The sequence below is a fragment of the Coturnix japonica genome, chromosome 4, assembly GCF_054131305.1.
Source record: "Coturnix japonica strain WE chromosome 4, WE-NBRP24, whole genome shotgun sequence".
NCBI lineage: Eukaryota > Metazoa > Chordata > Aves > Galliformes > Phasianidae > Coturnix > Coturnix japonica.
The window spans coordinates 18,861,510-18,885,976 of NC_140666.1; the positions used below are offsets into that span (position 1 = coordinate 18,861,510).

Genomic DNA, 24,467 nt, shown 5'->3' on the forward strand with positions numbered 1-24,467 from the left:
GTTCTTTTCTCACTGGTGAAAGAACAAGGGGAAATGGCCTCAAGTTGCACCAGGGGCTATTTAGGTTGGATATCAGGGAAAACTTCTTTATAGAATGGGTTGTTAAGCATTGGAATAGGCTCCCCAGGGAGGTAGTTCAGCCACCATCCCTGAATGTGTTTATAATCCATTTGGATATGGTGCTCAGGGACATGATTTAGTGGAGTTAGGGTAGTATGGTTTGGTTGCCGTTGGTCTTCACGATCTTTAAGGTCTTTCCCAACCTGAGCAATTCTATGATTCTAAGTAGTGAAGCAGCAGGAACAAACCCAGTGAGACGTCTGGTGGTAACATATCATTTCTCAAACACATGTAGGCAACGTCAGCTTAGAAGAGGAGGAAGGAGGTATCAGGAGACTCCTGGTGAGGCCACCCCAGGGATGAAGAACCCCCATGAATGCTGCTGGCCACAGGGCAAATAGACATAACCATGGCCACAAGCATCCACGCCTGACAGAAGGCACCTCCAGCATCAGCCTCTCCACAACGCTTTGGTTTTCTTTTTTTTTTTATTTCCTGGCAGATCTATGTGCTGGATCCTAAAACGAGGTCAGGCATATGGGATGGTGACATAAACAAATCCGACTGGCTCAAGTTCAGGTTCATAAGAAACTCAGTTGCCTTTTTATCTTTTTCGAACCAAATCTCAAGTATATAAATGACACGGACGAGGCACCTCCTGGTGCCTGCAGCTGCTCCCCAACATTGCCTTTCCCATCCCCATTCCTGCTGGTGGCAGGGAGCTGCCAGCTGAATGCCGGCCCCCCCGCAGCCCCACTCACATCCAGCAGCAGTTCAGCCAACTCGGAGCACTTCAGACTCAGCGAATTATTTTCTGACAAAATGTTGGTTTATTGGGAAATTTCCGGCTGGCTCTAATTGGGACAGCTGTTGAGGCGGCAGTTTTCCTGAGAACTAAAAGTTGCTTTCAGATGAGTATGGCTCCTAAAATGGTGCTGCTTTGATAGCTGCTCGCTGCCTTTCTTGTCTGATTATTGAGCTTAGCATCTCCTTGCGAGCTTTAAAAAAATCCACTTTGCCTGTCTGATCTTCCTTTTCTCTTTGCTAAATATCATCTTCTGTCCTCACGCCTCCTTCAAGGAGAACCTGTCAGCTCCCGTTTTATCCTAAATTTGAGCTTTGCAGAAATTAACATGAATAGCATTTCACATTAAGAGAATTTCCGTTGTTTTCTTTCTTTCTTTTTTTTTTCTTTTTTTTTTTTTTCTTTTTTCTTTTTTTTTTTTTTTTTTTTAATTCTGCAGCAGAAATGCTAAGTCACAGCTTGAAGCAGTGATTGAGCACCTGGTGGGAAGGCAGGGCCAGCCCAGGGGAGCTCAGGTGCATGTAATGTACCTGAGTGACCAGAAGGGGTGGAGCCAGGATCCACCCCTTCCCAGACCTCATTTAAGGGCTGGCAGTGGAGTTGCAAACCTCTCACTAGAGATTCCTATTTACCTGAGGCTTTCTAAAGGTAAGCAATTTTTCCTTCCCTTACTTCTGTGTCTATGGCTGCTACATTTGGGCTTGTCTTCTTTTCCTGCAACCTAGGATTGTGCTATCCCACCATTATTGCTATGTTTTCCATCACATTATAGCATTACATGCCACAAGCTTCCTGGTGTTCACAAACACTGTCAAAAAAAGTCAAAGCAAATGTTTGCATTGTTGTTTTAGCATGGGAGGTCCTGCCAAGAAAATTAACGGGGCCTGTCGCCACAAAGGGAACAAACTCATCTCGTTCTGCTGGTGGTATGAGACAAACCACCTGCTAGTTTCTGTAATGACTTGCTTCAAAAACATAATTGTTTTTTTTCCTTTCTTTCTTACATAGACTTTAGCTAATGAAGTAAAGGAATTGGATAAATGTGTATAAAGTGTCCCAAACAGCTCATTGGTCCCAGAGATCTTATTTGTGGAAGGATGTGATGAAAGCCTTTGATTTGACAATACTGCAAGTCTCAGCAATCTGCTGATAGTGTCGGGGTGGTTCAGGTTGGATATCAGGAGGAACTGCTTAGGAGCAGGGGAGAGGCAGTGGCACAGGGAGGTGGGGGAGTCATCATCCCTTGAGGTGTTCATGAACCACAGAGATGTGTGACTGAGGAATGTGGTTAGCAAGCACGGTGGGGATGGGTTGAACTGGCTGATCTTAGTATTCTTTTCTAACCTTAAGGTTTCTATGGTTCTGTGATGTGGAAATTTTATATGGCTTTTCAGCAAGATGGGGCAAATGAGAAAAAATTATCTTGTCCTCTTGGTATCTTGCTCAAGCCAAAACAGCGGTTCTCTGTTCTTTTACTCAGAGAAGGTCATGTTTTAAATGAACAGTGGTGTGCTGAGGTGGAGGAACTTGAAGCATTTAATTTAGAAAATGGATTGATGTAACATTTTGGCATTCTTAAGCAAAACATTTCCTTTTAAAACAGTGGGGGGAAAAAAGTGCTTTGATTGCTGCTCTTTATTCTTGGATTGTGATTTTGTTTGTTTTTCTTCTAGCTTAAACTAATTGCCAAATTCTGCCTAAATTTGCTAATTGTTTAGATGCCGCAGGACTCTGTTGTGCAACTAAATTTGTGATTCATTTTAAATGAGAGATGTTTGACTGCAAATCACACATATACAAGGACTTGAAGGGGGAGTTCTTATTTTTGAGTCCTGATGCACAGTTCTGCCTTGCTTACACCAAGAACCATTACCTGGCAGATCTGCATCATTTAATTCCCCACAGGCAATGCAGAGTGATGCTCTTGTTCATAAAGGCTGCTGGAAAGTCAAGCAGTGCTAGTGCTGTCTCCCCAGGCTCAGTGCTGCTGTGTGGTCCTTTCTTGTGGCTGAAGAGCCTGGCAGCCCCATGGGGGCCTCATGGTGGTGGAGGGCCCTTTCCTGTGCCTCTGCAACCTGTGGGGTGCATACAGCACCTCACACGCTGCTGCTGACCACAGTCAATGGCAGCAAGAAGCAATGCAAGAGGAGTGAAGTTTATATTTAGAGCCAGAGGTTGCTCCTTCATCAGATTACGACAGTTTTAAGTAGGTCAGGCTAGAGACCCGAGAAACCCGAGTCCCCTTCAAAGGCATCCGTCCGTCACTTATTATTCCAGGCATTTCCCTTTCGCTCTGCCTTCCTTTCACAGCCTTTTGTCACTGCTTCTGGGCTGTGTTGGCTCTTGCTGTGCTTCCCAACACTCACTCCTTTCATTGCTTTTTCCCTCGTGCCCCCCCCACCCCAGCCCTGGTTCCTCAGTGCTGGGATAGTGATGGTACTAAACCAGGGGATGCCCATGAGCACTGTCCTGGATGCAGTCCTACAACTGTGTGCATGGGATGCTCTGCAGCACCACATCCCCACATCCACATCCTTTCCTTCTGGACAAGAACATTTATGGGTGACAAAAATGAAATTCTGCTTCCCCCAATTTCAGTTTTCAGTGGGGTTTATTTATTTTTTTTTTTAACTCCATGCCTCCTTCAAGCTAATCACAAGGGAATGCTGAGTGCTTGTTTTTTTTCACATTCTGACAGGTGCTATTTTGCTATTTGCTTGTGATGATTCAGGACATTTGCATCTCTTTGTCCTTAATTAAAAAGCACTTCACCCTTGCTGCAGGGATATGGCACATTTCTCTTGATCTATTCATTTTTGGGGATTTTTAATCAACATATCCACTCCATCAGCATGGATGCATTTCTGATGGAGGGGGGGGGGGAGAGAGGGAGTGAAGCTTAGCGCAGTGTGTGGAGAGCTGTGTGGGTGTAATTACGGCTTGCTCTTTTTTGGGGGATTTGACTGCTGTTGGGAGGCATTCTCTAACAGCCTCCTGGGAGACAGAGTCTCTTGTCCACTAAACTCATAGGTGATAACAGAAGGGAAAATAGCTGCTTGGCTCTCCTGGGAGCCAATGGTTTTGTTTTGCATGCCGCTCTCCTTTTGGACCCACCTCCAGACTCCATTCTGCTTTGATGTATCCCCTGCACCTCAGTCTCTTCACCACACACCACAGAATTGTGTGCTGAATGAATGTAACTGCCCAAGAGATGCTCCCTGACCTTCATCCCAAATGCACTTTCAGTGAGGTGAAGTGCCTTTGAGGCAGAGCCTTACTGAACTGCAGTGCATCGCCTGAGGCTGTTGAATGGATATGAGTACCCACGGCAGCAGGAGGTGACAAACACAGGTTCTGGAAACTGCATCTGTGAGAATAGCTGGGCAATGGTTGTATGGATGGGGGAGGTCCCAGTGCTGTAGCCCATGTGTGTTCCCAAACCCCTTTCCTTTATACCCTATAGACCTCAACACCAGGCATTCCACTCCCATTGCTGTTTCCTGACATTCCAACCTCAAATCTCTCTCCTCACACAGTCTATTAAGCTAAAACACCCTGCGAGGCTCTTGCTGCTTTCCCAGTGTTTATCTGTGCAGCTCTCCCTGGCCAGGGTGTGTGGGCTCGTGGGAACCTTTGAAGATTTCTTCTTTTCCATTTTCTGAACAGGCTTCAGTCTTCTCTCCAATCTTTTTATTTCACCTCCTTTCAACACATCAGCCTGATTTTTGCTGAGACTTAACAGCGACGAACAAGATTAAGACTGGAGCTTAGCCAGCATTAGAGGAAGATATCTCCTTCCTGATGTGCTGGCAATTACTAGACCCCAGTGCCAGAATCTCTCTCCAGAAATGCAGGCATTTCTGCCCAGTTGGTTTTGCAGTGTGGAGGCTGCAGGGCACTGAGTGTGGCTCTGTGTCAGCTTCTCTGTTGCCTCAGCTGCCACTGATTGCTTTTGGCAGCTGGAGGGGCTGGGGTAGTGGGGGAGAGCACCAAGAGAGTCAGGTTGGATGTTAGGAAAAAACTATTCTTAGAAAGCGTAGTGAGGCAGTGGCACAAGCTGCCCAGGGAAGTGGGGGAGTCACTGTCCCTGAAGGTGTTTAAGGAAAGCATAGTTGTGTCACTGAGGGGTGTGGTATAGTGGACATGGTGGGTACGTGTTGATGCAAGACTGAATGATCTCTTCCCTTAAGTGCTCCAGGTGGGAGTAGTTTGCCCTGCAGAGAGCCCATCAGAGTGCACTGAGGTATGTCAGGTCTCATCTGCCCAAGAGCCACCTCCTTGGTGAGCTCTCACCAAAATAGTACTGATGGGGGGCACCACGGACTGCAGCATCCCATGTGTTGCATCCCTTGCCTACAGCAGAAGCCAACCCCTCCAAAACATGTCCCTGGGGTTCAGGTACTTAAGTGTGGACTTGTCCCTCCATTAGGAGGGAAACCAGAGCTTTGCAAGAGAGGGAAGTAATGAGACCCTGAAATGCCTCACAGCTTCTAAGGAGAGGTATGAGAACATAGGCTAGCTGCAGGCATCTGTTGCAATTGCAGCAGCTGAGCTCGGCCACAGATGAGCAGTTAGCATTATTTACTATTGTATAAACATTCCTGATACAGCATGGAGAGGAGTCATTGAAACCCTGCAGCTCCAAGCAGAAATGCCTAAGGACATTAACAACAAATAAACTGTGCTCCGTCTTTAAGTCCTGCTAGGGAGGCCAGTGGGTTCCTGTGGAGCTGCAGTACAGAGACGACCAGGCAGTGTTCTGGCTGACCCCATCTCCCTGTGGGGTTTTTCCATGAGCCCCAGCTTGTGCATGTGCAGGCTCTGCCCTGAACTCAGCTGTGCCCTTTAGAGAGCCTCAAGCCCACCTATTCCCCAGCTACTAGGAAGTCACAGTGTGAAATGCAATTGGCATTCCAATCCCTGTGTTTTCATCTCCATCACTTTCCTGGTTCCTTTTCCCTCATGCTGAACTACTTTGACAAAGGTTGACAAGGAGACAGCTTGTCTGTGTCCAGGGGCAGCTGCATTTCTACAGTGAAGGGCAGCAATTACTTCTGTTCCTGCAGCTGTGTGTCCCCAGAATATACACCAGGAGTTGCAGACCTTTTAGAACGTGTCCTGCTTGGGAGTGATGCTGTTGTCCACACACCCAACCACAGTTCCTGTGACAGACATGTGACATCCTGTGCATGGATGGCATAGCTGTGAATTCCCATTTGAAACCCTAGTGGAGCTTCTGCTGCTCGATTTGCTGAGGATTTTTTTCCTTTTTCACCAAATGCTGCCAGCTCCCTTCACCTCCGCACTCTTTCCTATGTACATGTTCTCTTTTTATGTATTGATCCCAAGGAGGAATATAGCATTTTAAGCCCCAAGCTGGGGAGAGTGCCAGAAGAACAGAACCATAAAAAAAGACCTGGTGATGGCATCCTTTCCATCCCCGTGATGACAGCAAGAAACATTTTGACACCCAGGATCAGATCGTGTATCTGCTCAGTGATCTCTTCCCACTAACTAGCTTGAAAGAGGAATTGTTCACACTGGAAAGGGGCAGGGAGGCTCCTTCAGGCCCTGTCTGATGTAGCAGCAGAGAATGAAAGCAAAGTTCTTGCTTCCATCAATACCCCCCTGGGACAGCTTGCATCAGTTCTCGGCCTGGACTGTCCTCCCACACCCTTCATTCTCCTTGGAAAATCTTCATGTCACATTTCTTCAGTCTCCAGATATCTCCAGTATTTCTTTTAATCCACAAGTTCGCTCTGGCACCTAAAAATCAAACTGTGTCCTCTCTGCTTCATCTATCATCACTGTCCATATCAGTGGGAAGCTGGAGCCCAGCTGGAGCAGTTATTGATGTCGTGTGAGCCCAGATGCAGCATCTGCTGCTGTGCCCGGTCTGCCTGGTGAGCCTGAACAGACAAAACCTGGATGTGTTGAACAAATGCCCTCAGAGAGGAAACAAGTGTTTCTACCATGCAGGACATGCCCCAGCTCAGAGAAGAGAATTTAGGTATATGGAGGGCAGGTTTCATCCTCTGAGTTTTCCAAGTGGGCCCCTTGGACCAGACCTCTGCTGGAATGTCCCACAGCTTTGGAAAAGGAGAGGGAAACCATATAGCTGCCGGGTCACAACATGACCCCATTTTATTGCCAGGAGAGTGAGCATCAGCAATGGCAACTCAAACCCTCCTCCGACAGGAGGCAGAAATAGCAAATGCCTCTCCATGCCGCCCTCCAGAGCCTGTTTTCTCCCAGTAGCCAGCTCTTAAACGCCTCGGGTTAATACTTCCCTCCACTTGCATCCTTTTTCCATCAGCGAAGCCCTCCCGGTGCAGCCCAATAGAGCGGCCGCTGTCCGTGGTGCTGCCAGAGCGCTTCGCCTTCCGCCTCCCCCTGCAGCTCCAGCTCTGGTTATGGGGCAGCTCCCTCGGGAATCTCGCTAGCCTTGCACGATAGGGGACCTGGCACAGGGCTGGAGTTGCCTCTGCTTCTCCCAGAGCTGTTTCTGCAGTCCCTGTGCAAGCGGTGAGGACAGCACGAGCAAAGCTTCATTCGTTGTGGCAGCAGAGTCCCTAGGGGTCCGTGTTCGTGAGGACTCTGTAAATAATTGGTTTTATCAGTTTGCCAGCTAAATCATAATACCAGAAGGGAGGAAAAGCTACTTGAATGAAACATTTCATCTCCTGTTTAAGTTTGGAGAATCCCACAACAGAGGACCTCAAAACAAATGTCTCTTCTAAGTGGAAAACAGGGACTGTTTCCTCCCAGCGCGCTGGTGCAGGACATTTTGTGCTTCTCAGCATTCAGACTGAGTGTTATTTCTTTTCTGTTCAAAGCCATTCACTGTGAATTTGAAGAGGCTTCTTCCTTCCTGAGTCTGCACTATTGGTAAATCAGGTGTTGGAAAGGCAGTGCTCTCCCCTTCCTTTCCTATGCACAGCATCGGCATACTTCATCCCTACCTTAGGCACAAGTAAAAGAGCAGTTTAATCAAGAAACCATCACAGATGAAGAAAATCAGGGAGGACAGCTGTTCAGTGCATACAGCTACCTGGAAGGTGTCCCCAAAACAGCATCATGTTCTGATCCCCACCCTCTGTTCAGGACATATCCAGCTTTGTGAGCACTGTCCTGCCCCAGATCTCCATACTCATGTAGAAGAAGGGATGGTCAAATTCATGCTATGAATTTCCACACGTACCACTTCACATCCTGCGTCTTGAGGGGGAGCTGAGAGCACATGTATGAACCCCTGGATTTTCTGTGATCTGTTCAAGCCTACAGCTCCTCAACAGCTGCATCCTCCTGTTGCGTTTTTTCCTACTTCAGCTTCATCTGGGTCTCTGAAGGACTTCTGGGGCAATCTGGTGCCTTGCTTTGAAGTTGAAAGAGCTCTTTTCACCTCCGCTGTTGCTTTGATTTTCATTATTTACTCTTTTGACATGTGCTTCCTATAAACCCATCATCCCAGAGTGGCTTCTGTGCATGCACTAAAAGCAACATCAGCTGCAGCTGCTCAGTTACAAGGAAATTCCATCTTGGAGCTGCGATGCCTGCAGCTGCCTCCTATGGCTTTGATGCTGCTCAGATCTCATGCTTGAGGGTTAAGGTGATCATTGCAAGAATCAGCAAGGGAGAGCCTGAGTAGGAAGAGCCTTGCAAAATCCCCTGGGTACACCGCTGTTATTTATTGCCTGTGCTCCTGTAGCCCTTCTCATCCCCACTGAGACTGGTCCTGGCTGTAAGACATGTGAACATGGGGAAATGACACATCCCTGTCCTGCTGAACTGAGTCAATGAGACAGTGGTTACCAGCATGTTACCAGTGGGGAAGGAAGAAGAGTTTTTACTGTGTCTGGGGGGGAAAGGCTGTGGCAGAGCCAAGGGAACTCATTGCCCATGGTGGCACTTCATCAAATGGCATCAAATCCCAATTTGTGACCTTAGCAGAGGGTGGTGAAGCACTGGCACTGATGCCAGAGAAGCTGTGGGTACCCCATTCTTAGAGGTGCTAAAGACCGGGTTGGTTGGGGCCTTGGGCAGCCTGAGCTGGTGGGGGATTGGCAGAGGGTTGGAACTGGATGGGCTTTGAGATCCCTTCCAACTTAAGCCATTCTGTGATCCTACGATGTCTGCAAGAGGCACAAGCAGGCCCTTTGGGGAATAGGCTCCTGCATCTCATGGGCTGTTACCAGCTAATGAAGGATAATTATCCCATCTGCATGTAGCTGTAACAAAGTTGATTCCCAGTAACTCTGACCTACAACGTGCCAAGAAGGAATCTACTACTCCTGTTTACAAGGAGAATGCCTGCAGCAAAAAGAACACACGAGATCCTTGGCAAACCAGGAGAGTAGGAGCGAGGAGTGGCAGACAAAACCCTCAGCCCCTCATGCATCTCAACAGCTTGTTTTCACAGGACAGCAGGCCAACAGGTGGGAGGGCACCTACTGTAACACCATATGCTTTGCGTTGTTTTTCTTTCTTTTTGATGATGACCCTCTCTAAAATAGAATAGAATAATAAGTGAAGAAGAAGAAATCTCTATGTACTAAAAGCAATGAGGCGAGGACCTCGCCGCCTGCCATTCCGCAGAGGGGCAGAACCAGCCCGGTGCCAGCTGCCGCTGTCGGCTCCCGGGGCGCGGTGCCGGCAGCTGTTTGACGGGGGCTCTCCGAGGAGCCCCCCCGTTGCCGCCCGGCCCTCTGGGGGCGGTAGGCGGCCCCTCGCGGGGAGCTAGGACCCTGCGCTCAGCCCCTCCTCCGCCCGCCGCCGACTCGCAGAAGAGATGCCCAACTTTCCCCTGCCTCCCCGGCGGCGCGGAGCCGGGCGGGAGGCGGCGGGGCTGGAGCGCGGCGCAGCGGGTATAGGGGGGGTCCCGCTGCCGCCGCCGCCGCCGCCGCTCCCCCCAAACCCGGAGCCGGCCCTCGCCTCGCCGAGATGCCCGCGATGGTCCTGCTGCTCTGCCTGGCCCTAGGGCCGGCGCTGCGTTCTGCCAGGTAAGCACCCCGCCGGACGGGTGCCCGCTCGCTGCCTCAGTTTCCCGTCGGGGTGATGGGCGCGGAGGAGGTCGGAGTTGCGGGGCGGCTTCAGCAGGGGTCTGGGCACCGCCGTGCGGCCGGCGGCTCATAACAGTCCGCCTCGAGGCTCCGCGTCCCACCGCACCGTGCCCGCGCGGTGCCTTTGCGCATCGGGTCCCCATTTTGAACGCCACGAATCGAAGGGACGCCCCGTTCCCCACATCTCCATCCCCTCTCCGGCCGAATCCCGCCGAGGGCTGAGCTCTGGGGGAGGCAACCAGAGGAAGCTCGGCACCTCCCGGTTGTTCCGCGTATCACCGGAGCGTTTCCACCCGGAGCTGAGCGGGGCCCCTCCGTTAGTCCCCGTCCCTCGGCACCTGTCGGGAGGGAACAGCTTGGGTTCTGCCCCGCTCCACAGGTTGGCCCCGGTGTCGGTCCGGGAGCGCGATGCTGCCCGGATAAGGGCGAGGGTGCAGCGGAGCCGTGGGGCCGCGGGCACGGTTCTACCCCAGTGCCGGCGCTTCGTAGCGCCTTTCTGTAAACAGCAGTGAAAGACCCCAAGCACGAAGGGGTTTCAAGTTTCTTTTTATTTTTTTTTTCCCCTCTCTTACTCCTTTTAATTTATTCATTTTTAATTATTTTTAATTATTTATTTTATGTATTAGTTTATTATTGCCGTTTTAACAATTGCTATCCCCTCTGGTGAGTTTAATGGCTGGATTGGGAAAGAACATGTCAGCAGATTGTTGCCCCCGGGGCTCGAGAGAAGAGGGATTTCACTGGCTGAAGCTAATTGACAGAATAAGCCGCCTTAAAGCCGATCAAATCCCATTACAAATGCAGTCAGGGGCAGGGAGCACGAATCCTGCTACTGAAGGTCTTCTCTGCCAGACTCCCTGAACTCAGGGTGGGCAGGTTGGTCCCTGCTGCTGTCCTCCAGTGTCCAGCCGTGCCAGTATGGAGACTGAGAAAGCAGCCCCACGGCTCATGCCTGGCACCCAGGGTGGTTGAGGGCTGAGAGGAACCCGTGGTGGTCACGGTTCCTTTCATGCTGTGCTTAGAGAGGACAGGCTGCAAAACTGCACGGAGGTGATGTTAAGTCCTGTATTCATGTGCCCTTGAGTGAGGAGCTGTATCCTACAGCTGGCCTGGGTTCCCTTCTGCCTGCTGCCAGTGCCTACTCCTTCACTGAGCTGCAAGGAGAAGTGGCTGTGCATGGTGTGGGGGTGATGGAGCAGCAGAGGAAGACTGGGGGAGAAAAAGGAGTAAAGGAACGAGCGGTACCACTGGGGTCTCATCCTGCACTTACAGCATTTTCCTGGCTGCAGGCAGCCCTGTGTTGACAGTGGGTGCCTGGGTGATGAGCTTGGATCAGATGCAGTGTGTGCAAGCTCTTCTCTAAGCATGTGCTGCAAGACCCCAGTGTGGGGTGGGCTGGATGCTCTGTGCTGTGACTCAGCACTCCCCAGGCCATTTCCCCATCAGCATTTCCCTGGCTGGGACCAGGCATCCAGCTCAGAGCCCTGGAGGTGTACCCAGCACAGTGTTACGCATCCAGAAAGCTGGCACTGACAGTGCAGGCTTCACCAACAGAGCTTCAGTGGGTGTGCTGTGCAAGGAGAGGTATAACGACAGGTGAAACACATCGAGTACTGTTCAGTGAGCCCCCTGTCCCTAAATTCTCTGCCTACTTCTAATTTAGATTAATTTACCTGAACGTTCCTGTGCCTACAAGCCCTTGGAGACATCGGGATGGGTGACAAGGACACATTAGCATGCAGTAATTGGGATTGAGCTCAGTGTTGTTTCAGCCAGGTGAAATGTCCTTGCACTGTGTTGCTGTCTGTTCCTGTGGTGCAGGCGAGGCATTGAGCTGCATTCACAAAGGGGTGGGGCGCTCTCAGCCTGGGGTCAGTACCTTATCCTGGACATCTCTGCTTCAGGACTGGGGATGGAGTGCAGGGCAGGGCACCAGCACCCCGATGGTGGCATCTTTTAGTGTGAGATGCTACCAGCCCCAGACTTTGCACACTCAAGGCTGCTGGGCAGGGTCATGGCAGAGCTGGGAGAAGTATCAGTTCTGGTCTCCCCACAGTTCCCCAGCCCATGGCACTAGAGCAGGACAAAGCTGAGTTCCCCAGCAAAGGAATGGAAGGGAAGCAAATATCCAGCAACCTGCGAATGCACCTGCTGGGAACCACTTAGCTGGCCCTGCTTTTAATCTGCCCATCAGCGTGCTTGGGAACCTCAGTAAAACAGGTGCCTGCTCCTGTAAAACAGAATAAGGGAGGCAAGCAACTGTCAGTGTCCTGCAGTATTGCCCGGGGTTGCCCAAGGAGCGTTGTCCAATCCCATCTGTACACATGGTCACATTGGACAGGACACTTCCCTGCCATGCTGCCTGCTCAAAGCAGGACTCCCCACAGGTTCCCAGCTTTGCCCTGCAGTGTCCCCATGCCCTCCTGTGCTGCTGTCCTCATCACAGCGCTCCCAGCTGCACCCTGTGGCTGTGAGCAGCAGCGCTGTGAGGTGGCTGTTTTGACATTTCCACGAGCAGAGGTGAGGAAATGTGGCTCTGCCTTTCCTCCTGGCTGCACGGAGACATATGGGAGCTGGCTTTCCCCTGTCACCCAGCCAGAGCAGCATTGTGTGAGGAGACAGAGCCACAGGGACGGCACTGTGCACAGGAGCATTGGGCATTGCTGCAGGTTTGCAGTGTGACGTTCCCATCTGCAGCTGGAGTGGGACATGCACAGCTTCCATCCCTTATCTCCTGTCTTCTGTGATAACTCCTGGGCTCTTGCCTTGTGGTTTGAACTGGGGCCTCTGGTGTGGAGGCTATAGAGTAGCACCGGGGTCATATCTGGTCATGAAGAGCTGCTCTGTGTGTCTTACATGTATTCACCAAAAGCATATTTTCTCCGGCAAAAGCTGGCTTGCTTATGCTAAAATGGCTTAGTGTGGTTTTAGCAGCCCAGGATTAGCTGCATTAGGAAAAGAAAAAAAGAAAAAAATATATACTTCTGGTAGTGTCACTGCATCTGTAATATGGATGTGGCTCCTACCCCAAACCGCAGGGTGTTCAGCAACAGTGCAAAATGGGGAAAGCCAGAAAGCTGAGGTCAGGGTATGCAGACTGGCCTGGTTTAGCCCAGGGGGATGTTTAGAGCTTTGCCGCGGCCCTGGAGATGCAAGAGCTGGGTTTGGAGGGGCAGCAGGAGGGCAGAGTGCTGGCAGGTGATGTGTCCTGGGTTGGGTCCTGGTAGGATCAAGGGAACACTGACATGAGTTTTTGCTGTGTTCCCACTCTGCTAAAGGCAGCAAGGGAAGCAGCTGGGCTCACTCCCCCTTGCTGGGCTGTGGGCAGAGACACATATCCCTCCCTGTTCCCCCTGTCCGCAGGATCCAGTTTTGGGGTGGGTGCAGCCTCAGGACTGTGGAACTGCCCCTGGGCCATAGTTGGAAGGCAGCGAGTTAGCGCTGCTGCAGCTTGGGTAGGAAAGCACAACCTGACAGCCCTGCTTTAAGGCTCCTTAAGCCTCGTTAGGAAGCGCAGCGCACAATCAGACAGGGAACAAGGAGCTGATGTAGCAGCACGTAACGTGCAGAGGCAGGCAGGCAGCCGCACACAGCCCAGAGATGCATTCCAGCACCTGAAAGCTGGGGAGATGCAAGGAGTCAGAGAGTGGCTGTGAAAGCAACTTTCATCGGGTGGTTAAAAGAGGAGCTTCTGATAAACGAACGGCAACACGTCAGCGTAACACTTTTGTTCCCTTCATCATCTGCCTGGCACTAAAGGCAGCCGTGCAGCAGAGGTGCCCGCTCACACCTCGGTGCTGCGGGCTCCAGCTGGGAGGTGACAGCAGCAGGCAGCTCCTGCTGAGCCCATGCTTGGCACCGCAGCGAGACATGCTGACATGGTAGATGATGAGCGGGGTGGGATGTAGGATCACTCGGCATCCTCTCACCTGTATGGCTGCGTCTTTGTAGGGACAGCATTGTGAATGAGCTGCCCAGGGTAGTGGCGGGTGGTTAGAGCTTTCCCTGTGACCACGTGGGCCTAATTTAATTAGATGGGGGTAGGAAGGCTCTTTTAGGATAAGGGAAGGTACTAAAGGTTTAGAGAGGGCATTTCTGATAGGGATGAGGAGAAGCTGCTGCTTGGTGCAATGTGTTCAAAGGAGGACAAATACTGGCTTGAAACTGGAAGATATTCCACTTTCCCCATCTCTAAGTGGGGAGTAAGGGTTGGTGAGCAGGGAATGGGTTGTGGCAGAACACAGCCTGTGGGCAAAGGAGTTTGCATAAGGCTTTAATTTCCCAGGATCTGTGCAGGGCAGATGGCTGCGTGCCTGGTGAGCCAGGCTTGCGTGCTGCCTGCTTGGTGGCTTTAGGACCTCTTCTCTGAAGTGTTTTCTCTATAAATTGTACTGTTTGGTCATTGTTGCCTTCCCCTGAAGATGCTCACTCCAGGTGTTAGCAGCCATGAGCCCAGCTGAGGTTCCTGGGGTCAGCAGGCAGCCCCTGGCTGGGACCCTGCAATGAGCGGAGGTGTGTCACCTCACATTACTGAGAGGAGATCCCCGACCTCCTCACACTCATCACCTTCCTCTCTCCCCTTTAGTGCCTCTGAAACCCAGCTGTGCCCCGACTCCCACTGAGCACTGGAGAGATGTCACAGTGATGTGTCTTTTGTCTCTGCTCCAGGTGTGAGAGCACAGAGGAGTATGATTACGATTACCTCAGCATCAATAAAACCTGGGTCCTCACCCCCAAGGCACAGGAGACGGATGCCACGCAGATCCTCAACTCACTGCTGAAGAACTACGACAACAAGCTGAGGCCTGACATTGGCAGTAAGTATCCCTGAGCTCTTGTGGGCAGTCTGGTGGTGGTGACCCAACCCAGGTTTTCCATTAAAAGAATAAGGCTGCTCTATTTGGGCTTTCTGGTCAGGTGGTCTTCACTCTTCTCCCTGTTGCACACCTACACCTCCCCCTAGTCCTTCATTAGTGATCCTGACCCCTCTTACACTAGTTTTATTTTCTTTACAGTCAAGCCCACATTTATCGATGTGGATATCTACGTGAACAGCATTGGGCCTGTGTCTGTCATCCAAATGGTGAGTGGCATTGCTGGTGTAGGAGCAGAGCACTGCATCTGAGGGTATGGGATGTGGGAGGCAACTGACCCTCACTGCTGGCTTGTGTCCTGCTGTTGTCATTACAAGAAAGGCATTGAGGCCCTGGAGCATGTCTAAAGAAGGACAGTGGAGCTGTGAAGGGTCTTGGACACAAGTCTTTTGGGCAGTGGCTGAGGGAACTGGGATTGTTTATTCTGGAGAAGAGGAGGCTCGGGGCAGACCTTACTGTTCTCTACATCTCCCTGAAAGGAGACTGTAGAGAGGTGCAGGTTGGCCTCTTCTCCCAGGTAATGGCAATAAGTAATGGCCTCGAATTGTGCCAGGGAAGGTTCAGGCTGGAAAATTTGATTCTCTGGAAGAGTGGTGAGGCACTGGAACAGGCTGCCCAGAGAAGTGGTAGAGTCACTGCCCATGGGGTATGCAAGAAAAAGTAGATGTAGCACTGAGGAACATGGTTAGTGTGCATGGTGGGGATGGGCTGATGACTGGACTAGCTGATCTTGGAGGTCTTTTCTAACTTTAATGTTTCTGTGATTCTAAGAGCTGGATTTGTTTGAGTTCTTTGGGAAGAGGTGCTCTGACCTGTTGATAACTGGGGCCAAAAAGGCTTGACTGCTATTGCTGGTTAGAAGCAGGGTGAGCTCAGTGATCCTGATGGAGGAATGGCACTGTAGATGTAAGACAAGTTTCAATCCAAAAATCATTTTAAAGCAGCCCTTCCTGTCCTTGTATTTGTGGGTCTGGGAAAAGAACCACAACCTGTGGTGCCTAACCTAGGCTGTATGGCTGTCACCTCTGGCTGCAAGCACACATCTGCTTTGACCTTCCTGAAAGTGTGCCAAGGAAATCAAGCCAAGCCACAGTACATTTCCCCATGCTTCCTCTTCATTTGTTTCCTTTACCCCTTTATAGATCTCTTGGAGATCTGCATGACCACACAGGGGGTGGGGAGCAAAGAGTGGCTCAGAAGAGCCCACTCAGAGTTCAGTTCTTCAAAGCAGAGCACTAGGCACCGTTGGTCTGGTTTCCTAAGAAACAAAGCTTATGCCATGGTGATGCATATGTGAGAAGTACATACGTCCATCCTAGTCCTTCAGTAGTTTTCGATCCACTGGGCTAATAACCTGGCAGCAAATACTGGGGCTTCAGGCATGCTAAGTTTGTTCAGTACACTGTGAAATCAGGCAGATGAAACACCTGTCTCCTCTGCTCCCTGCCCATCCTTGCTGGTCACAGTGCTTCCTCCCAGCACTGACCAGAGATCTGAAGATGCCTCCAGATGACATTCCCGACTAGACTTTTTTATGGGCATTTCTCCTGCCCCGTCTTCTGAAGTAACTTCTTAAGGGCATCCCTGATTCAAACTTGAGCTTAACCTTCCTTCCTAAGATGCCCGGCTGATAATAAAGGTCCTGAAGACATCTAGACCTAGGTCTTGTCACCTTGCTTGGCAGCCTTCTGCCATCTGCACTGCTGAATTCTTCTCCTGGCTTAGGAGAGAGGCTGTGCCCACCTGTAATCTGCATCTGTGGTGCCCGCTGCAGATACAGAGCCTCCTGTGATCTTTTTCTCGCCCCTCACAGGGTTAAGTACTCACTGCTGCCTTCAGCCTAGTGATGCTCTGTCAGGGCTTGGAAGCCTGTCCTGCATAGCTGCTGCTCAACCTCCAAATGATAAATCATGTCAGGATGCAAAACTGATTCCGGTCCTTAAAAATGAATAGGTGATTTGAAAATGCCCTGTGCCGGGTGTGAATTCTGCATCCTTCTCATCAATCACTTGTCATAAATAACATTAACATTCAGGAGTCAGCAGAACGCAGGCAGGTTTGGAGGGGGAAGAAATGTAAAGTGATTTCCTAGTATCTCTTGTAGATCAGAATGGCAGTCTTGTTTCCTATTTAGGTACTCGAGCATATTTTACATTCTCTTCTATCTGTGTAAAGGACTTTCTAAGCAGTGCCAGCTCTGGGACAGTCACTAGAAAGAATACAAGGAGATGGTTAAATAGTAGGAGTAGGGTTTAGGAGCTACAGGATACAACCCTGCAGAGGAGGGCTGAGACAAAACAACGTGAGGATAAGCAGTTTCTATCAGGCCCCAGTGCTTCATGCTCCGTTTGCTGAGTGGGGTGGGATTTCCAAAGGGATACAAGTGGCTTCCCTGTCCCCTGAACCTGTTGTGTTTGAGGCACCTGGGCTTCCCAAGGTACTGACAAGATGCCTTTGGGGAAAGGCACATGGCTGCGAGCTCTTCCAGGGCCACCCGCTGCTGCTGGGTGCCAGCCAGCAGCACCTCAAGCCAAACGAGTTATCTCCCACAGTGCTGTAGCTTTCCAGGCTGTGCCACAGATTTGGATGCCCAATTAGATTCCCATTAACGTGACGGTGTTAGGTGTCCTTGGCATGTCACTAAGCTTGATGGAAAAACCTGCCTTGCTTCTTTAAGTCTATTTGCAGGCAGAGATACCAGGGAGGGCTGTGGTACTTGGGGATCTAAGGATGGGGCTTTGGTTTCAGATTTCTCACTGACTGGTTGTTTGCTGAAGGTATTTGTTCCTGGTTTTGTTTAGTAATGTTATTATCACTATAGATTATGGCTTTAACTGGTGTCAAGGGCACCTAGAGCTCTGGATCACCTTCCTTTGGGGATGCTTAGCACTCAGGAAATGGTTCTGTAGAAAGAAAGCATTTGAAAAAGGTTGGAGCTGAGCGCCTTTCAGTCCTGAGGATGCCCATGAAGTGTCCATGAGGGTCAGCACGGATGTGACTAAAAAACTGCTTCTGTTCCCAGCTTGACAGTGGAGAAAGCCCTGCTCTCCAGTTTCTCCCAGAGGTCTGAGTTACAAAATGCTTTTCTTTCTTTCTTGAGCAAAACCAAGTAAGTCTTAAGGACTTTGTGTAGAGAATGTGGTGCAAGCACTGCAGCAGCCTCCTGGCCAAAGTGGAGGGACACGTGCTTCTCAGCCAGGGGCCTGCCTTGGTGTCTTCTTGTGCTCAGGCTTAGAGGTAGTGAAGGTAGAGTTAGTTCTGATGCTAGAGAGACTCCTCTGTGGTGCATGTAAGGGTGCTAACAGCAGAAAAGATGCCCCTGTGTGCGCAGTTCTGTAGCCAAACTTGATAAAAGGTCTTCTGAGGGGATTGTGCACCACGTTGGTCTTAATGATACCAAAGACCAAAAAGAGCAAACCAGGGCTTTGCCATTCACCAGGAGCCAGATTCTGCTGCTCCTGAAGTGTGTGCGATTTCCATGGGGTAGCACTGAGCTCCTGCCTCCACTACTGCAGCAAATAATTTTCCTACCTCCCCCACTGAGGGGGAGACTGGTACCCGAGGAGGGTGATATGTCCAAATGCACGTGTTGAATATTCTCTCCCTCCCCTCTTTAGGAAGGAGAAGTTACGCACGATTAAATTCATAACGCTATGCCTGGCTGCAGTAGTTACCATGCAACACGCTAACGAAATTGAGGATGAAGAACATATTTTCCCATGTCTAGAGTATTGCAGAATAGATTTAATAGATTTGCATGTATGATGCGTTTGTGAAACCCTGGGAAGAAAGGAGGAGGGGTGGGGGAAAAAACAGGGGAAATGTTTATTCGTTATCAGATGATGAATAATTAATTTACAAACGTTGTCTTGTTAACTATAAATTAAATCCTCATTTGACACACTTTATAATTTAAAAGTATAAGCACAGCGTGAATGAAGAGAACTCCCCACTGACTGCTTTCATGAAATCCTGAGGAGCCAGGAGGGAAGGTTGGGCTGCCACAGCTAAAGCTGACATGGGGTAGAGGTGAGGAGGGGGCTCTTTGTCCCCACCCGCGGGCGCTCAGTGGGGATTGCTGCATGGGGTGGGGAGGCAGGGGCTGCCCACTGAGCCTTCTTCCCTCATTGCTCCCTCCCCGCTTGGAGCTGTGGGTGGTTGAGAGGCTGAAATGTGGCTCTTGGAGCAAAATCTCCATGGGTGCCACAGTGTGCGGTGAGTTGGCAGCTGTCTGTGATCGGCTGAGCTGTCCCAGCAGTGAGGGCAAAGATCTCCAAAAGGGGAGCCGAGTTCTAAGCCTCACTGAGAGCCCTTCAGCATTTAGTGGCATCTCACTCTGAAGCAGAGCTGTATCCTGAGGAGTGAGCTGGGCTTGTGGGTAGGCAGCATGCATAGGAATCACTGTAGGAAGCCCTGAGCGACAGCCCCGGTGTCAGGCTGCAAGGTTCGGGTTAATATCTTCATTTCTTCTTAATAGATGGGGAAAGCGAGACCGGTAATAATTGTCTGGCTCTGAGGAACACTTAAGTCTTGATTATACTTAGCTTCAGCTGCTTTGGAATAAGTAGGAAGGAAATGAAATGAAAATGGCTTGCTTTTTAAGATGCTTGAATGTTGTGCTCTGGAGCGCAAGATAAGCCTATAGGTAAAGGGAATGTGTTACCTCCCCCTCCTTCCCCGATATTACTCCAGTAGTTGCACAGAGCTTCTCAACTAAAAGGACTTAAACACGCTTCACAAATCATCTGTTTAGGAGGCAACAGCCCAGATGCATCCACGACTGGGGTGGACTGCAGTGTCTGCAGTGCGCAGCAGTGTTCTGCCAAGGACCATGCATGGCTCTTGGTGTGCAGCATAGGAAACACATTTGTGTAATGAGCAAGGTCAGGTTTTGGTCCCCAAAAAGATGTATGGTGTAGAAACGAGAAGTGCTGGGAAATGAGTATGAAGGGTCCTGGTGCTTTTTCTGGCCATTGGTTTCCACGCCTGAGTGGCGGCTCGGCGCAGCTCCTCACTGGGGCTGGCGGTGCGTTTATAACAGCTCCACAAATACTCATTTGCTCAGAGCGCTCCTATCTCTCAGTTCCTTGGCATTCAGAATTGGCCACCTGAGCCCAGCCCTGTGTGCCCAAGCATTAGGAGAGGGACTGTTCCCTGTGTAGCTGCTCATGTTCCCATGGTGGTGCAGTTGGGTAAGCAGAGAAAGGCACCAGCCCTCCTGGAGCCAACATTTGTCATTGTCTTAAGAAAAAGTCCATGAGGCCACTGAGAAATAGCAGCATTCGTGTGTTACATGTAGGACAAATCATAAGCTACACACAAGGTCTAATGAAATAAATGAGTTAGTCCTACCCTGAACGTATCCCAAGAGCTTCACAAGTTTCAGGGTCTGCTCCCAAACCAGATAAGGGCTGATTTATTCACTATGAATAATTCAACCAGCTCCATTTATTATCTAGAACATACACTAATCCCCTCCAGATATTTTCTCTGTGACATCCATGTCGGCATTTTATTTATAGGCTGTTTATTGTGCAGAAAACATGAGGAGTTTGTTATCAGCAAAGATGAACAAAAAGCTGGGGGTTTGCCTCTAAAATTTGGAGCTCAGTATATGATGAAAATCTGGAGAGATGGATTCTGGAGAGGAAAAGTGCTGGGTTTTTTTGGAGGCATTTCAGAAAGCAAAGCCCCAAAGTTAATTAATGTCCCCAGTCAGATGCGAAATGAGGATGGTGACTGCACCCCGTGGGGTTTTTCAAAGTGCAGTGTCAGTATGGAGCTCAGGAAGCCTGCAGAGCTCGGACAGTGTGGAATAAGTCAGCATTCATAATTCATAGACTACCCTGAGTTGGAAGGGACCCATAAGGATTATGGAGCCCGACTCCTGGATCCTCACAGGGCCACTCAAAAATCAGACCTAAAGCAAGTAATTAAGCAAGTGGCTTCTGTAAATTCTTTCACAGATCTGTTTTTCTGTCCTTCTGCTGGCAGAAATGGCTCAGTTCTGCATTTATTTTGTGCCAGCTAATGGAGAAAGCTCCCATTTCTTTATCCAATCTTAATGCGGGGTTTGGTAGCCCAGAGCCCTTGCAGGTAGGGAAGGATGTTTACTGTGGTGAGCTGAGGTGCTTGTGTTGTAATGTGCAGTTCCTCACCCTTAACCATAGAAAACCTTTCTATCTTAGTTCATGGCCACAGCAGCTGCATCTAGGCCTCCTTTCCAAGGGTCTTTACCAGCACTGGTGCTCCTGTTAATAGACTCTAACAATAGCTTTCCAAAAGCAGGGGGCTTGCCTGATGGGGTGCAGAGGTGCGGAAGTGGCTCGGATCAATGAGAAGTAGCAATTCCACCTGGATGTGCCTGGGGGATGCAGGCTTGGAGCAGCCTCACAGCTGCAGCTCATTGAGAGGAGCGCGGATGCGGCTGTCTTCATCACAAACCCATCAGCTAATGGAGCTGCTCTTCAGGTACCCAGAGGCTGACGTCTCAGCACAGACATGGATTTGTGGCCAGGCCAGGAAGCATGTGTTTGACTCTAGTACTAATCTGTGCTCTGAACCTCATTAAATTGATTCTTCCAAGTCAAAGGGAAAGCGCTATTGTGTCAAATTTGAAAGATATAGGCTCTGAGCTGTACCAATAGTTGTCACTTGATGGGCTGAATTATTTTTAAGGCAGTTGATTTATCTGAGCTGAAGGCTTTAGATCTCTCCACAGGAGAGTTCAGGATATTTAAGGTGCACAAGAGGAAAGTTAGTGTGGTGGTAGAGGCCGGGGTTTGTGATCTGGGGTTCAGAGCCAGCACTGGGGGAGCAGCTCTCCAGACAAAATTAAGACAAAATTAGTGGGCATTCTGAGGGCAAATGGGTTGAGGGACAACCAAAACATTCCCATGTGGCATCATCAGAATGCTTTGATTTGCTTTTCATTTGGTGATAAATTCTGCCCTATAACTAAAGCATCAGAGCGAGGGCTGGGAAATAGAAGTTGAAATGAAATGAATCAGGTACGGGTGAAGCAAAATATTTTGCTAACTTACTGATGGAGGAAAAAAGTTTCTAAGCAAAATGATGTGGTTGCAGTAATTCACTTCAGATTTTGACGCTTTTAGTTTATTTTCAGGAAAGTTTTTTTTCGGTAGATATTGGTTCTATTTATTTCCTGCACCCTCAGATGAAGCCATCCTACCATCTCCCTTAAAGGCTGGCGTGAAATCTGCCTGCAGTAAAGTGTGCAGTGAAATGGCACGTTTCTTCAGATTCAGCAGCCGTGGGGGACCACAGGCAATATGCATCACAAACCTCGCTGTGCCTTGATGCTAAATGCTGAATACTTGGTCCGTTACTTCCCAGTAGAGGTGCTGAGAGATGGAGACAGAGCTTATGGTGTCAGGGCAGGGCTGCTCGCCCCAGCTTCATGTGATGAGGCTGTCAGTGAGGGGTTGCTGTATAATCACCCATGACACAAAGTGCATGTGAGCAGGCCTGAGCCTCCACGTGGGGCTGTGGCAGCACTCTGCTTCTTTCTGCCTCCCCCCATGCACGTCCTGGGTGCCTCATTCTTCAGCCTTTTGTGCTGGTTGTACATGTTATAGGGTCACAAGTGAGGGGGCAGGTAGGGTTTTGCAGCCATACAGCTGTATTGCATACAGCAGGCCAGCTTCCCCAGCACAGGAAAAGAGTCATTTGCACTAACCAGATGCTATGGCAAGTAAGCAGCCTGGAGCAGCAGAGCTGCAGGTCCTGTTTGCCTGGTGGCTGGTGTCCTGGCTTCCAAATGGCAGCCACACCTGGCTGAAATGTGGCTGTGTTGCTGGAGAGTCACTTGGCCTCATGTCCCTTCTGTAACTGTGCTCCGGCTTGCTTTGTCCTTGAATATTCAACAACTGATACAGAAATTATCCTTCTTCTGTAACCTGATTCCTTTCTCCCAGCTGCTTCCCTCAGACTGCGCTCCCTTGAAATCACATTAGGCTGGGCTGTGATTTTATGGTAGCTTGAGAAGAAGAACTGAGAAAGGAAAAAACAACACGAAGCGGGGAGAAGGAGCTAAATTGAGGAACTGGCAGGGCCAGGAGAGAAAGCTGGCAAGCACAGCAAGGGGCATGAGAGACAAGATGAAACAGGTTTCCTTGAAAGAGTCATTGGAGCAGAGTACACTCGTTCTTTAGCTCGGAGCAGGAGGGAGCAGTGTCAGGAGTGAGAATGTCTGCACAAAGCCCTCGCCCTCTGTGTAAGCAGAACTTCCTCAGATTCTCAGATTTTCTTTCTGTTTTTTCCTTCTTTCTTCTTTTTTTTTTTTTCCTTTTTTTTTAATTTTAGATATATATTTTTTCCTTGGAGATGAGGTTTAGAAAGGGATCTTTACATGCAAACACCGGTTTTCCTTCTGGCCAGCACATGTTTTTCTTTACAATGGACAGCAATTCAGGGATATGGGCAGTGGGAGTGCACTGTGCCCTCTGACACCTGTTTTGGTCAGAGGACAGAGCAGCATCTGCTTCTGGGACATGGGCCCAGTAGGTCAGTCAGAGGAGAGAATAGTTAGGAGAAGCTTGCAGTGCATTCCCTGCTCCATATACTCTGTCCCTAAACTCCTGCAGTTGGCCATAGTAGGAGTCTGTTGGGACAAGAGGACACTACCTGATATAATTTGCCCATTCTCATCCTCTCTGTTTTTGCACACTGCTGTGACACATCATGCAGTTTCTGTGCTGAGACGATGCTTCCAGCTCTGGTCCACATAGAAAGCAAAGCTCTCATGGCTCCCTTTCTCTGCCACCCTTCCCTTGCCATCTTGACCTCAAATCACAGCTTCTGTAGCAACTTCTCCATCCTTTAGTCAGGAGTGGGAGGGACTTTCTTTATTCTCTTTGCATGACAATTAGCATCCAGCTGAGATCATTAGGCATGTTTCAGTCCATAGAGAGACTCAGTCCCTGCCCTGGAGAGCGTATGCCTTACTCGATGAAGCAAAGTCCCATAAGGAGGTAGCAAGGGGGTGGGAAATGATGTGATGCTTGAATAGGGCCACCATAATTGAAGCTGTTTCTGTTTGTGGGGGTGTATGGGCAGGGTAGCGATGCCTTCTTGATGAGGCAGAGAAGCAGAGTCATAATCTACAGACTGAAGGGAGTGCAGAGAGGGATAGGGAAAGGAGATGATTGAAAGCAGAGTGCTGAGACCACTGTAGAAGTGTGTGTTTTGCAGCAAACTGCTTGACCTCTGTAAGATTCTCAGCTCTCTCCAAGCAGTGCAGAAGGAACTGGCTGTAAGTAAGAATCAGAGCCCAAGTCTCAGAGGCAGTGCTGAATTCAACACCTCCCAGTCCATTGGGTGAACCAGCAGCAGCAGCAGGCTATGTTATGGTCCCATAAAAAAATAGTGGTGCTGCTGAACCAAAAGTTCAGAAGGGTCTGCATGAGGTGCCAGGTTGGAGGTGGAGGGATACACCCAGTTGATGAGCCCTACGCCCAGGGGGCTGCAGCAGCTACTTCTGCAGTCCTGGTCAGCATCAGACTGCCCATAGTGGTGCTTTGTTTTAATTGCAGTGAGTGGCATGGGAATGGGAGGTGCAATTAAAGGAATTCCAGCATCTCATCTGAATCTTACCAGGCTGTCCTGGGGGAGCATCCTTGTCGAGTTAATTGCACACAGTGAGAAGGT

At 49.8% G+C, this 24,467-nt stretch overlaps 1 protein-coding gene across 2 annotated transcripts in view; it reads left to right on the top strand.

The window, feature by feature from the left end:
• Positions 1–1,489: 1,489 nt before the first annotated feature.
• Positions 1,490–24,467, top strand: part of LOC107312875 (gamma-aminobutyric acid receptor subunit gamma-4) — a 40,131-nt gene continuing 17,153 nt past the window's right edge. The window contains exons 1-3 of one of the 2 annotated variants that reach the window (XM_085544665.1): positions 1,490–1,513; positions 14,593–14,741; positions 14,940–15,007. In XM_085544665.1, coding sequence (XP_085400791.1) covers positions 15,005–15,007 — 3 coding nt within the window. In that variant the 5' untranslated portion in view covers positions 1,490–1,513; positions 14,593–14,741; positions 14,940–15,004. Of the gene's footprint in view, positions 1,514–9,558; positions 9,865–14,592; positions 14,742–14,939; positions 15,008–24,467 lie in introns of those variants that run through there. The other variant, XM_015860693.3, reaches the window with a different exon arrangement.